Source organism: Protopterus annectens, chromosome 2.part2 (assembly GCF_019279795.1).
Source record: "Protopterus annectens isolate FY-2018-M chromosome 2.part2, PAN1.0, whole genome shotgun sequence".
Taxonomy (NCBI): domain Eukaryota; kingdom Metazoa; phylum Chordata; order Ceratodontiformes; family Protopteridae; genus Protopterus; species Protopterus annectens.
Window position 1 is genome coordinate 396,874,938 of NC_056730.1, and position 15,091 is coordinate 396,890,028.

The 15,091-nt window shown below is 41.1% G+C and overlaps 1 protein-coding gene across 1 annotated transcript in view; it reads right to left on the minus strand.

Moving 5' to 3' along the window:
* LOC122795645 (leucyl and cystinyl aminopeptidase) overlaps positions 1 to 15,091 on the minus strand; it is a 1,650,338-nt gene that overhangs the window by 776,273 nt on the left and 858,974 nt on the right. Inside the window, exon 9 of the mRNA XM_044063917.1 lies at positions 3,372 to 3,503. Within this exon, the coding sequence (XP_043919852.1) occupies positions 3,372 to 3,503 (132 nt within the window). The remainder of the gene's footprint in view (positions 1 to 3,371; positions 3,504 to 15,091) is intronic.

The window sequence follows — 15,091 nt, forward strand, 5'->3', positions numbered from 1 at the left end:
AAGATGCTCCTGATTCTTCTAATCAAATCCTGTCTCCAACCATTTTCCTTTAGAACACTGGAAAGGATTTCACCTGCAAAGTTTCTCTGAGCATTATTTTCAGAAGAATGAAAAGTACAGTCACCTTCTGTTTGCTGGATCCCTTTTGTTAGATAAACTGTTTTTTATGTCCTCCTTAACCTGTTCTGCATCAAAATATGTACCTGATCCTTCAGGGAGAAAAACATTCTAAAGACAGCTGGGTGCAGCAGTTGGAATCTCACACCTACCTCTCAAGATTCCCCAATTGCTAGGATAAATTTGCGGCTCTTCTACTTGGTGTACAGTGAATAATCATTTTCTACACTCTGTTGTCTCAAATTTGTAATTCTATGCCCTTCTGCCACAGTTTTGACAGGATCAGCTCTTTCAGCTGGGTATGACTGCATCTTTACTAAAACAAGTCTTGGCTGCTTTTCATGGCTAGGTTTGGAGCATACACTCTATGTGCCCTTTTAATTAACTAATCCTACTGTGAATACCAGTCCTGTTGCTTATTCATGCTTTCCTATAATTAATACAGTCTCTTCTTTCCAGTTTCGATGAAGGAGCAGAAAAACAAAGTGTTCTCAACGACTCTGTCTTGTAACTCAACCATTTTTTGGAGCATCTCTTCTTGTTAAGTCTCATTCTCAGCCAGCCTTTTCTTCATTTCAACCACTGATTATTGCCATTTTATCACTTTATCTGAAAGCTAATTAAAGCTTCTTCTAGTTTTTCCATCCTTTTATTTCAGTTGATATGTTCCTTCAATGTTTTATTTATTTTAATCACCTCTAAGTACATTTGATTTATTTTTTTCTTATACTGGACAGAAATCAACCAAAACAGAAATATTACTCTGAAAGAAACTGCTGAAGACTTCCAGATTTAAAAGTGGACCAAGAGAAGCCATGGGAAAGTCTGCAGCCTGAAGATGATACTGCTGAAAAAGAAGACAACCTAAGGCTCCATGTTGTCTATGGGGAAGATGGGAAGCTGCACAGGAGATATCACAGTTATCTGTGCAAGACAGGCGAAAGCTCAGAGGGGGACAATATCAGAACTGCAACAGCAAATACTGTGCAAGACATGAGAAACAGTGAGAACTATAATGCACATAAACTGCAGACAGAGATTCCTTTAGTTAAATCTCTAAAATCATAATGCTGCAAGAACTGTCCTAAAAAGAAGTCTGGAAATTCAAAGGGAAATATCCTATTCAATATTCCAGAACTGGAAGACCATTCAAAAATCCATACAAACTGTCTGAGAGTTCAATATGATTCTAAGGGTGAAAAGCTACACCTATTAAAATGTTTTGAATGTGTATAAAAGTATAATAAAGACATACAAACTAAGTTTATTAAAGATATTATAAATATATACAGCATAATTACTTGGACATAAAAACCCCATTACACGTTTACTATGCATTATGTTTAATTTTAAATGACTGTTGTACAAAATATATTCAGTCTCACATTAGGTACGTCATCGAGAAGTAACTTAGAAAGGAATTAGTTAAACATAGGTATAAATGCTAATAATCTGCCGAAAACTATCATGTCAAAGGTAAGCTTTGTTCTACATAGTTCACAATCGTCTGGAGGTCAGACCACATCTGAGTCCCTGTATTACTTCCTCATTATCCTAACAAAACCTAAGACATTAACCTCCTGTCTCACCTCACTCGTGTGCTAACCCTAACCTTGCCACTGTTCCTAATCCCAACCCTACAGGTATACTATGGAAAACCCTTTCCATAGGTAATAATACATAAGACACTTAGATACAGAAGCTACAGATAACACACATGCACAACAATAACTACGCTTACCCAGCCCTTACTCTGACCTTAACTCACAAACTTTCCACACACACACACACACACACACACACACACACACACACACACACACACACACACACACACACACACACACACACACACACACCCCTAATGCCAAAACATTGAGTACATCCAAAAGTTTTAATACTAATTAAAAACTCCACTTACCTGCACTCAGGAAAACCTTACACACCACATTGAAATACTGACACAAACATCAACATTTACAGCATTTGGTAACATATACTTTTGGGGGAGTAGGTCCCATTGTTGGTATTACATGCTTTTACAAAGTGAACTATAACCATATGTAGATACACACATACGTATACGCATGCATGTGTGTGTGTGTGTGTGTGTGTGTGTGTATGCATGTATATATAGCGCTCTTGTCACTAAATAAAAGTCTGAATACTGGACTTTACAATAGCAATTCAGGATAGCTGCAAGTGTGCCAGAATATCGATGTGGAAGGTGACGTACTGAATTTCATTACATCTTGTTTAAGTATGAATGTGTGTGAAGACTAGAGTTGGGATTAGGGGAGAGGGTTAGGTGCAGACATATATGCAGGTGTTTTACAGAAACAAACACAAAGTAGTATGTGTACTGTTAGGCTTAGCTCTAGGGTCGAAGTTAGAATTATGGTTAGGGAACAGGGTTAGGGTTAGCAGATATAAGTTAGGCTGTTGCAGGGAGGTTGTCACAGATTTAGAATTATAGAAAGCAAGGAATCATAACTTACACACTGAAAAAGAAAAAAGACAAGCTAAAACAAGACACTCTAATCCACAAATTGTTATAATGAACTACCACACAGTATTGTGCTAAGCTAAAACAAACATTGCATGCACATTTGTTTCAAGTGTTGTAATATACAACATTACTTGGACACAAAAGATCTACATTTAATGTCTGCATTAAAAACAGGGTAATCACATATTTGAACAGTTATGAAAAACGTCTTCTTCAATTAACTTAATGTACATTTTAATTTCAGTAGCATTTTTTGGAGAATGGGAGTCCAGGGATTTTACTAGAGTTTGTACAGAGGATTAAGGCTATAAGCTCATATGCTAATTTGTGCCATAAAGGATAGGATTTCCCTAGTCTTCATTTGCCTTCTGTGACCTTGAGCGAGTCACATAACCATATGATGCTTCGGGGCAATTGGAAATTTGGGATATGCTTGAATGGTCTCCCAGACTGCATGTCTAGTAACTATCTATGAACCTATAAGCAGCTTCAACCATCAGTTCTAGGTTTGAGTCCTGCAGTCTTGATTTGCCTACAGTGCATTGCTGAGCAAGCCACTTACCAAACACTGTTCCTGAGTGGTGTCCGAAAAAAAGACAGTTGTGTCTGGTGTAGTTATCCATTTGCTAAATAAATATTTTCAACCTTGAAAAAATGCATACATAAATTGCTCATAACACAAGCTACAATATACATTCTGCCCAATGATCCAAACAGAATCTAAAATTTGACAGTAAATATTCACCTTGCTTAAACTTTTCCACAGATCTTCACTTGTTGTACTTCCAAACTTATGAGTATTCAAGTAGTCCTTGATTCCCAACTTGAAAACATCTTCTGAAAGAAAGGTCTTCAGCATTAACAAGATGGAAGCTCCCTGTTAAAAAATAAATAAGCCAGTCATTAAAAAGATGCAACGTACTATAAGATGTTGGGCATTTGGATCTGCCAGCATACTACAAGAGAGACAAGTGGCCCAACCTCAGCTTTTACCTTTAGTCTCAAGAGAAAATATATTCAGCAAATCTAGTAATAAAAAAACACATACCAATGCCTGCTCAGAGCCAGAAAACTTTAATGAATAGATTTAGCGCTTTCGTCTCACAAGTAAAGACTTTTTCAGAATCTAACAAACCGGTAATCAAAATTAAAAACAGTCATTGCATGGGTCACATGACAGTTAATCACCTAGTAAAGTTAAAAGTGCCAGTACACTAAATCAATACCTACAATGTATGACATTTTTAATATTAACAGATGACTATGTTATATTCACAGAAGGTTACTAGGCTATCGACCCAGAGGTCATTTCATGCCTAGCCTTTTCATGCCAATGTATTACCATAGATACTCTAGTCAATATCCAGGATTGTACATAGTAATGACTGCCCATGTCCAGGAGGGTTGTGGTGCTATACCTGGTGAGAATTTACGCTGCCCCATCCACTCGTCCAGGATCCTTTTGAATAGTGTTATACAGGGTGCCCTGCTTTACATGAATTGGAAGCCTATTCCAAAGACATGGCAGTCACTGGGAGATTAATCTGTCCCTCCAGCATGTCCTATTCAAGTCAGAGGCCAGATTTAGGTCCCTGGAACAGGGTGGCTCTAGTCCTGCCTGATTTAAAGATGTGTATCAAATTCATGAGGTTTGGGTCAGAGACTGCTCTGTAAGCCAAGCATAAGTCTATATGATACTTTGTACAGTGACAGGGACTTTAATTGGGTATGTGTAAGCCACGTGCTGGAGTCCCTTGATATTTTTAGTTAGAAACCTTTAAGTCTCTTCAATTGCTGCAGGTGCTTTGCATGGTACATGCCGAAAGGGGGGTGTTATACTCAATTATGGGCCTGATTAGAGATGACTATAAAGGGGTTATAACCTCCTTTGCTCTAGAGGCGATGCCTTTGCTAATCAAGTGTGCTACATAGAAAGCCTTCCTTACTACAGTAGACACATGGTGGTCAAAGTTACGGTCGCAGCCTATTTGTGATACCAGATCTCTTACCACTTTGTAGGTACATAGGGTATTGTTGTTAATTTGATAGTGTGAAGGGACACTGTTTTTACTGAAGGGAATGATGATGCATTTCTTTGCATTCAGTTTGAGACCGTGAAAAAGGCACCAGTTGTTGGTCTGTGTAAGACCCCCCTGAAGTATACTGACATAATTTGGGAATTCAGTAATTGCACCTAGTTTGCAGTCATCTGCACACTTGATCAGCTATAGCCCTTTAGTTTTGGCCTAAACTTCTAAGAAGTATATACCAAACAATGGGGATCCCAGCACTGACCCTTGAGGCACCCCGCTGATGACAGGTCTGCTGGTTGATGTGAAGTCAACCACTTTGACAGTGTGTGACCAGTCTGTGAGCCAGTTGGCAACCCATCTTACAACAAAGGGGTTTCCATTCAGTTTGCTAAGTTTACCGGTAATGCCTGAATGTGGGATTGTGTCAAAGACCTTTGACAAGTCGAGGTATGTTGTGTGCATAGATCTGCCCTCTTCAATAGCCATGGCCACATTTTCAAAGAAATCCACTGGGTTTAACAGGCAGGATTTGCCCTTGACAAAGCTGAATTGGGTTGGATCCAGGGTTTGGAAGTAGTCTACATCTTTATTTATGAGGTCCATGATGATATGTTCCATGGCTTTACAGATGAGGCTAGTCACACTTATGGGTTTATAATTCCTTGGGTCTATTGCTAAGCCACCTTTGTGGAGGGGAATAACTGTTGCTGTTCTCCATTCCGCAGGAACAAAGCCAGTGGTTAGGCTGTGACTGAATACGGTACTTAAGGGTGATGCTAGTTCATGCTTTAGTTTCTTTAGAATGCAGCCTGGGATGCAGTCTAGTCCCATAAAGGTTGTGTTTTGTGCCTTAGACAAGGCTTTAATGACCTGCTCTTCAGATATGTAGGGTGCGGGGGGAGTTAGGGGCAAGGTTTGTGATACGTTTGGAGGGGATAAGGGAGTGAAATTTTCACCAAGTCTGTCTGCTAGCAGGTTTGCTAATCTGTGGGATCAGTGTGTGTGATATAGTTAGTCACTAGTTTGGCACATGCTTGAGTCCTACATTTTAGGCTACGTATGTAGCTGCAAAAATCCTAATGATTATCCTTGGCTGGGATTGCCAAGTGTTTCTCAAAGTTACCTTTAGAGGATATGACCTGCTGTCTTATTTACCTGTTGAGGCTGAGGAGGGCACCTTTCTATTGTTGGGGCCTTGCCTTAATTTTCTTAGACAGCAAATTTTTGCATTTGTTATAAAGTTTTTTGATGCTAGATGTCCACCAGGATGGCTTTATTTTAACTTGGGGCTCTGGCTTTGATTCTTTGTGGAACAGCAGAGTCTATACACTTACACAAGAGCATTCTATAATTACCTTTTATACAAAACAGGACACCTAATTAAATACAAGAAGACTGTTGATACTGTACGTACATAGCTAAGATGTTTACAGCTTAGCCACTTGCATTCTTAAATCTCTGTTAATACAAACCATTTATTTATGCCCTAAAGGGGTATGTACATGCACATATACTTTTTATATAAAATTTAATGTGACCATGCAATGGCTTTTTACATTGTGACAGATTAAGGGTTTGTTAGATTCTGAAGAGGTCATTACTTGTGAGATGAAAGTGCTAGATATTCCTGTTGAAACATAAGGATAGCATTCATGGGCACTGAATAACAGTTCAGCTTCAAGAATATGAAGTCTTACAGTTCACACTATTACCTCCTCAGGTCATTCTGCAGCTTGAAAACTTAAAACCACTAAATAGTAAAGTAAAAAGCAGATTACTTGGGTCACTGATAAGTGACAGTGCTGCCTAGTAACTGGGGTGGAACAAATTAAGTCAGATGTTTAATCTGATCATTTTGAAGATGAAGTGAATCAGGAGTTAGAGCAGAGCAGTGTGCTGTTTCCTGACCATAAATTAGAGAGCTTAGAAAACTGCAATGACTAAATATGTTGCACAGGTGGCAAACAATTTAAAAAAAGGATCAGAATTGTGGAATCTGAATGTGATGTTTACAGCATATCTGAGATGTATGAACATGGCTCGAGTAAGAGATGCAGAGTTGCTGCACGATCAACAAGAGTATGTGGGGCGAGATAGAACCAAGCCTTTGAGATTTAAGACCAAGTTGAAATTGCAAAGCAAACTGAACAGGTACTGCAGGGCAGAGGATAAGGCAAGAATGCAAGCGATGAGATTATTTGGAATAAGGGCAATGTGTAAACCAAGGTGACAGAATGGACTGGGTGTGCAAAACACTCACTGGGGAATGCATCAGTGAAGCATTTGTCAATGTCTGCATCAGAAATTAAGTATGAAAAATAATTTTGCAGATTTTAATATGTTATAAAAAAAGACTAGGTGTCTGTAGGAAGGAAAATAAAAGATAGGTGACCTGCATTTGTTCAACACGATTATGTTGTGCGAGTCTGAATCATCATCTGCAGTTTTTGGAGGCAATACAAAAATGTAAGTGGATCAAAGTAAAGTACAAACTGACACTTCCTGTTACTTGAAAGTATTTTAGACTGGTCTTTATTTTTAAGAATAAAGATAAAGTGACTGTCAGCAATAAAAGAAAAGCCACTATGTTTAGTACAGTTACAAGCAGAGTTGGAAGAAACAGGGATAGTCAGGCTAAGAGACGTCGACTCCACTGGCATAATAATCAATGAACAGGAATACAGTATGGATACAAATAATAGAAGATGTGTTCACTTCTGTAATCACAGGAACAAGTTGGCTTGAAAAACATGAAGGGAACCAGGTAATGGAATAAGGGTATGTCAAACAAAAGTAAGTTAGTTAGGATAATTATACAGTGCACTATGAGAAAAAGGGTTATGTGTATGCAGAGGTCATGTGATTACTGCTTATATTCCTGTAAATGAAAGGACTATTAAAATGTTTGAGGGACAGTGTCTAACTCTATGCAAAGATACACATGTACCGAGTCAGAAAAGATGAACATTTTTACATTTATATTCAGTTATTATTTAACTGATCCTAATGCACATATTTTGCAACATTGTATTTTTCAGATTTTGCAACGGTATTTGTTGAGACTGTGTAAATAAAGCAAAATATGGCAAGTATTAACTATAAACACATACCTACATAACCAGTAAGAAATCCCTATGTAGTACTTTATTATTTATTTATTTATTTTGCATTTGTTAACCGGGTTGGTCCAACTGGGTAAGAATTTACCCGTTTTCAGTGGAGACCCGAGGGGAAAAGCCCCAAACAGACATACAAGTAGAGAAGTTTACAATAACACAGAGAAAAACAATGCCATGAATACAATGGATAAAAAAATAATGTACTCCATGGAATTAAACATAGCTATATACAAAAATACAATAAGGTTGTAAAAGGATAAACAACGCTAATAAATCCAAGAGGTATGCAGTAAGGGAATTAAGGTTATAGGTAATCATTTGAAAATAATATGGCATTATTAGATTAGTGACGAGAAGAAGAAACTGTGCATGTGCAGGGGGCCTCAGATCTGAGGAAGAAACTAGTGCAGGAGTAAAAAAAAAAAAAAAACATGTATGTACAAGGGGCCTCAGATCAGAGGAAGAAATGGTGCAGAAGAAGAAAGTAGTAGAGGAGGGATGTAGTGATCTAGAGGAAGGGTGTAGAAGGGAGAGCAGTTAGATACAGTAAGTTATAGAAATAGGAAAGGTCTTCTAGATCAGACGTAGTAGGAAAGTGGGTATAGGAAGAGGGAGGGGTTAAGTAGGGTGGTTGCAGGTACGTATATGGTTGTTATGGAGATACAGTATCAAGTCATGTTTGAAGTTAGAAAGGGAGATACGGCTTCTGATTTGGAGTGGAAGATTGTTCCAGATAAGGGAAATGGAGTGTTTATAGAGTATTTTACCTATGTTCTTATTGGGTCTATAGACTTGTAGTAAGTGTTTATCGGAGCTGCACAGGGAACAGGGAGGGATGTACCAGGAGATCAGGTTGGACAGAGATAGATGGAGCTGGAGCCATTAAGTCAAACACCATTCTCCTAGAAGACGTCAACTAACCCACCTTCAACTGGGAGATAGTACAGTTGTGTACACCTACCATAAATGTAGATGTTCGAGTGTCTTCACTGTTGCAGTCATAACTGTAGGGTGCTCCTGCAGGCAGGCAGCCCGAGGTCGGCCAGAATCCCAAAGTCTGGGTCCGGCTTCGGCTGTATAGGCTAGTACCCTGACGTCAGTACGCTTTGGTACATAGCCCTCAGCCGACGCCATCTTCTCCAGCCTTTCTTGCCCTAGATGTCAGAAGTCCCCAACAAACCAAAAATGAATCCAACAAGGAAACACAAATACACCACAAAAAAAAAGGGGATAGGAGGGAGGACTGCAACAGTGAAGACACTCTAACATCTACATTTATGGTAGGTGTACACAACTGTACTATGTTCTTCGTGTTTCACTGTTGCAGTCATAACTGTAGGGTGGAATCCCAAAGCAGTGTAAAAGGAGGAGGCTTTAGATAGAAGAAGGGGAGGCAAGAATACCCTGCAAGACAGCAGAGGCAAAGCCTGCCCTGGACTTAGAAAACAAGGGAGATTGTAGTGCTTGGAAAAAGTATGCACAGAACTCCAAGTGGCAGCTTCCAAGATATCCTTGGTAGGGACTCCTCTGAGGAAAGCTGTAGAAGTGGCAGCTGCTCTAGTAGAGTGACTTCTAATGGTACCTGGAAACTGTTTCCCATGATGAGTGTAACAAAATCTGATTCCATAAGCAATCCATTTGGAAATAGTTTGTTTAGAAATAGGTTTTCCAAGAGAACTGGAGGCAAAGGAAACAAACAATTGGTTAGACTTTCTGAAATCTTTAGTCTTGTCCAGGTAAAATCGTAACTGTCTGTGCACATCTAATGAATGCAAAATCCTTTCCCCTTTGTTTTGAGGATTTGGAAAGAAAGTAGGAAGGTGAATTGTCTGATTTAAAGCCACTTTCAAAATCACTTTAGGCATGAAAGTAGGATTGGTCCTCAAGGATACTCTGTCCTGATGGAAAATAAGGTATGGTTCCACAGCCATGAGAGCTTGCAACTCTGAGACCCTTCTGGCAGAGGTCAATGCTAACAAAAGAACAGTCTTCCAGGATAGAAACTTAATATCTGAAGATGCAGCAGGCTCAAAAGGAGGCAAAGTAAGTTTTTCTAAAACATAATTAAGATCCCAGGCAGGGACAGGAGGGGTCCTTGAGGCCGCAAATTTTTATCCCTCTCAAGAACTGCTTCACCAAAGGATGAGAAAAACAGGAGGATCAGAACTGAAATGTGCAGAGATAGCAGAAGCATGAATCTTAATGGAAGAAAAGGAAAGTCCTTTAGATAAAAGTTCAAAGGTAAAGCAAAATAGAAGAGAGATCAGGTACCTGAGGATCAGAACCTCGGTCCTGCATCCAAATAGAAAACCTCTTCCATTTAGAGGCATAGGATTTCCTAGTGCTAGGCCATCTAGCTTCCAAAAGAACATCCAAAACTTGTTTGGGAAGACTAGAAGGAATCAAACTCCTTTGAAGAGCCAAGCTGCCAGGCAAAGGGTCTTGAGATTGGAATGTAGTAACTGACCCTGATGCTGGGACAGAAGCGAAGGGTTCAGTGGGAGAATCCAAGGAGGCCCCAAGAACAGGAGCTTTAAAGTTGGATACCAAAACTATCGAGGCCAATTTGGAGCAATCAAGATGAGGAACTTGGGCTTGTCCTGTTTTATTTTCAGTAATACCCGAGGTAGTAGAGGAAGAGGAGGGAAGGCATATGCTGAAAGGCTTCTCCAGCTGAAGGACAGGGCATCCACTCTCCAAGCTGCTTTGTGGAAGGACCTGGTGCAAAAGCGAGGCAGCTGATGATTGAGATGGGATGCAAACAGATCTATCTGGGGACATCCCCAAACTGCAGTAATCCTGTTGAACAAGTTGGTGTCTAGCATCCATTCGTGAGGATCTGAAATGTTTCTGCTCAGGCTGTCTGCTAAGAGATTCTGTTTCCCTGGAATGAATTGAGCCTGGAGATGTAGATTCAAATTTAGAGCTGTGTCCCATAAACCCATAGCTAGTCTGCAAAGGGGGTATGAATGAGAACCCCTGCTTGTTGATGTACCACATGACCGTGGTGTTGTCTGTGCAATTAGCAGAGGGCCTGGTTGAAGATTCTTGAAGGCTAGAAGGGCGTTTTGGACTGCCAACATTTCCTTCAGATTGATGTGCCAGTGAAGATGGTCCTTTGTCCAGGTTCCTGCTGGCAATTGTCTAGAAAGTGTGCTCCCCAAGCATAATCCGAGGCATCCGTGGTTAGGATTTGAGTAGGTTGAGGAAGACGAAAAGGTTTTCCTTCGCTTGAAGTGCATGCCCTGGACCACCAGAGGAACTCCTTCTGAAGGCAGGGGATCAGAGGAATCAGAATATCCAGATCGTGGTAATGCTGTGACCATACACTTTTCAGATACCATTGAAGCTTTCTCATGTGAAGCCTTGCGTTTGGAATCAACAGAATGCAGGAAGCCATGTAGCCCAGAGCCTGCAGGAATTTCCTTGCAGTGTGCTGAGATAGAGTTGCCAAGGTGTTGAAAGTAGAAGCCAGCTGAATTTGTTTTTCTGGAGTGAGGAAGGCCCTTTGTAAGGTTGTATTTAAGAGGGCTCCCAAGAATACCATTTGTTGAGAAGGGATCAAATGTGACTTTTTTATGTTCACTGAGAATCCCAGTAGGAGGAGAAGACGTTGAACAAAGTCCAGATGTTGAAGCAGAAGATCTTTGCTGTCTGCCTGAATAAGGCAGTCGTCCAAATGGGTAAATCTGGATCCCCTGAAGTCTGCAGTAAGCCACTACTGGTGCCAGGCACTTGGTGAAGACTCTGGGCGCAGTAGATAAACCAAAGGGCAGAACAGAGAATTGAAAGTGCCTCAAACCTGCCTTGAACCTGAGGAATTTCCTGTGTTCTTGTCTGATGGGAATATGTAAATAGGCTTCCTTTAAGTCCAATGTCACCATCCAGGCGTCCTGAGAGAGCATTGGAATTAGCTGTTGCAGAGTAAGCATCTTGAACTTTGGAATTTCCAAAAAGGTGTTTAACACAGAAAGGTCCAGAATAGGTCTCAAAGAGTTTTGTTTTCTGGGAACCAGAAACAGTCTTGAATAAAACCCTTTTCCCATTTCCGAGAGTGGAACAGGCTCTATGGCTCTCATGGCCAGAAGAGCATCCACTTGAGTTAAGGTCTCTGACCATTGAAGTTTTGGCAGATCTGGCCAACCGTGAGTCCTTGGCAAAGTGTGAAAGTGGAATTTGTAACCTTTTAAAATCACGTCCAATACCCATCTGTCCTGGGTAATATGAGTCCAATTTCTGTAAAAAAGAGACAGTTTTCCTCCGAGAGGGCGTCCAGGTGAAGGGGTCCTGAAGCCCAACCGAGAGAGTCATTGAGTTTGCTTTCTTTGAGATTGGGATCTGTCTTCTCCCCTTCTAGGTGAAGAAGCAGTCCATTGTCTAGATCTGTAAGAGGCCTGGCCTTGACCACGACCTCTGGAGCGCCTATATCTTCCCCTTTGAGGCCTGTCAGACGGGAAAGGACCAATTTTTAGAGGGCCAATTCCTGGAAAATCTAGGAGGCTGAACTTGGAAGAAATCTTTTACAGTCTGCATAGACTTTGCCTTTTCCTCCATCTTTTTAATAACTTCCTCAGCCTTAGATCCAAAAAGAACATCTTGTTGAACATGGGCATCTAATAACTTAGCCTTAACCTGTTCAGGCAAACTTTGTTCACGGCCAGGCATGTCTCCTAATAACAGTACCAGAGGCAGCAGCCCTGCAAGAAGCATCCAAAGCATCAAAACCACAATGTAAGCTATGCTTGTTAACCTGTTCAGTAGCATGCAAAACATCCTGAAGTTCCTTATCCTCTGCACATGCAGGAAGGGAAGCAAGCTTTTGCTTTAAAACAGACAAAAGAAATTGTTGATATTTAAACATATGAAACTGGCAATTTAAAGCCCTTACAGACAGGGTAGCAGAAGTATATACCTTTTTTCCCCACCTGTCTAAAGCACGAGAATCCTTCTCAGAGGGAATAGGATTTTTAGAAGTAGCAACCTTAGCAGCCTTAGAGCCCTGAGAAATAGTTTCAGGATCCGCAGAAGGGTTTTTAAATAAAAATAAATGAGAGTCAGGAACCCTATAAAATCTATCAGGCTTAGAAGGAGCAGGAGGCATGGAATCAGGATTCAAATTAGCCTCAGCAAAAGCAACATCTACAATGTCCAAAACAGGAGGGATAGCTAAAGGCCTATGCTGAGGAAGAAGAAGAAATTCTCTAAGCCTCTTCTTGGAAGCAGAATATTCCTGTCCTTCCCAATGAAAATGTTCCCTCATCTCATGCAGGGTTTCCCCAAAGAAAAATCCTCAGGCGGAGAGGCCGAGGGTAAAGAGTCCTCAGCATCCGAATCCTCATAAGGGAAAGGAATAGTCCTGATCTGAGGAAGAAACAGAAGATACAGAAGCCTGGTCAGAGGAATCCAGAGTAACATCCTGTCGAGGCCTTTTCTCAGGAGGGGGGTGAGAACCCTAATCATTGTAAGCAAATCTTCAGCCATCCTCAATAATTGCTTTTGTGTCTTGGGAGTGGATTCAGAAGCAGCTTGAGCTGGAACTTTAGACTTAACAGGAGTCTTTGTCTTTGCCTTTGCCTTTGAAATAGTAATGTGAGTAGGCCTGAAAACCCCCTCAGAAGCCGGTACCTGCACAGCGGTTCCGGACCCATCTGAAGGAGCGACGTCCGAAGGTCCTGCAGCAGTTAAAATAGTGGGCCTTGATGGCTCCCCATGGGAGTCCGTGATCGCCATCGGTTCAGAAGTGGCGGACGACAGGGGCTGCAAAAGCGCCTCACTGACGACAAACCGGACGCTGGCTCCAGCTGCAACGAGTCCTGTTTGGACCTCGCGCCTGTCTTTGTCTTTGCGCTTTTTTTGCACTTCGGTAGTGGCCGGCGACATTCTATAATTGAAGCGCCTGGGAAAATAATTTAAAGCCCAATCGCATCGCGCTTGATAGTACGAGAGTTGAACCTGGCACAGAACCGACAACAAGAAACGTGGTCAGGGCCTAAGCAAGGTAGACAGTAAGAGTGGAAATCTTTATGAGGTATTTGTTCCCCACACGCTATACAATTATTAACTTTTTCTGACATCGGAGGAACAAGAAAAGATTCCCAACGGGTACTTAGCTTTGAGAAGAGAAGTAAGAACTTCGGACCGACAACAACCAAATACGCTGTTCGATAATCGCCAACCAACGACTTGCGAGCTGCTTTCCACCGCACGGCAAGAAAGACTGGAGAAGATGGCGTCGGCTGAGGGCTATGTACCAAAGCGTACTGACGTCAGGGTACTAGCCTATACAGCCGACGCCGGACCCAGACTTTGGGATTCTGGCCGACCTCGGGCTGCCTGCCGGCAGGAGCACCCTACAGTTATGACTGCAACAGTGAAACACGAAGAACATCTGTACATCCGCAAACATGTACACCCAGTCATTTCTAGGCTTCATAAATGCAAACTCCCTTAACCAGTTAGTCCACACCCCATGTAGGGGAGATATAATCCTGGACTCGGTCTTTACCATTATGGGACAGCTCTGCTCTCTGCCTATTGTAACCTCTTACCTGGTCAAATCAGACCACAAAAGTCTGTCATATTCACCATAAGACTGATGTGAGAAGCATCATCCAGGGCTTTAGTATTCAAAGGCTATGCAAAGGCTAATCTACTAAAACTGAGTGATGACGTGCATAAATTCAAATGCCCCTTTCACTTTGACAATCCCACTACTTATGAGGAATCATTTACTGGCAAGTTCTAGCTACATATAAATAGGTTCATAGATTAGTACTAGGCTAACTGCCCTTGCGAACCATTATAAGCCTAGCCAATTATCCCTTATGAGACTCAAACTCTGCACCTTGTGTTTGTAAGGCAAACACCTTAACCATTAAGCCACCCCTCCCAACAAATACTTGCATAGATGCAATGTAAAATTTAAAAATAAACCCCTTTGGTGGAATCCCAATATAAACTAGCCCAATAACAGCAAATTGCTTTGAAAAATATAGCTAACCATGAAGAATCTAAAAATGCTCTTACTAAGCTGTAAAGTAATTCCAAATCCTGATCAAATCAACCAAAGCCAGATACGTGGTAAAAATAGCTATCCAGGTGATAAAAAACAACAGAGCCTTTATTAACTGTTAGAAATCTAAGAAACGATGCCCAGCACTGTGTAGAGCTAACAGCAAATCAATCACATATTCAGATCCAGAGAGAATAGCCTGTGTACTAGCAAACAAATTCAACCCTAACTTCACCTCCTCCTCCAATATTCCCAGATCAAATAACCACATCACTCCCCTCCTCAAGTCTTCCAAGAACAA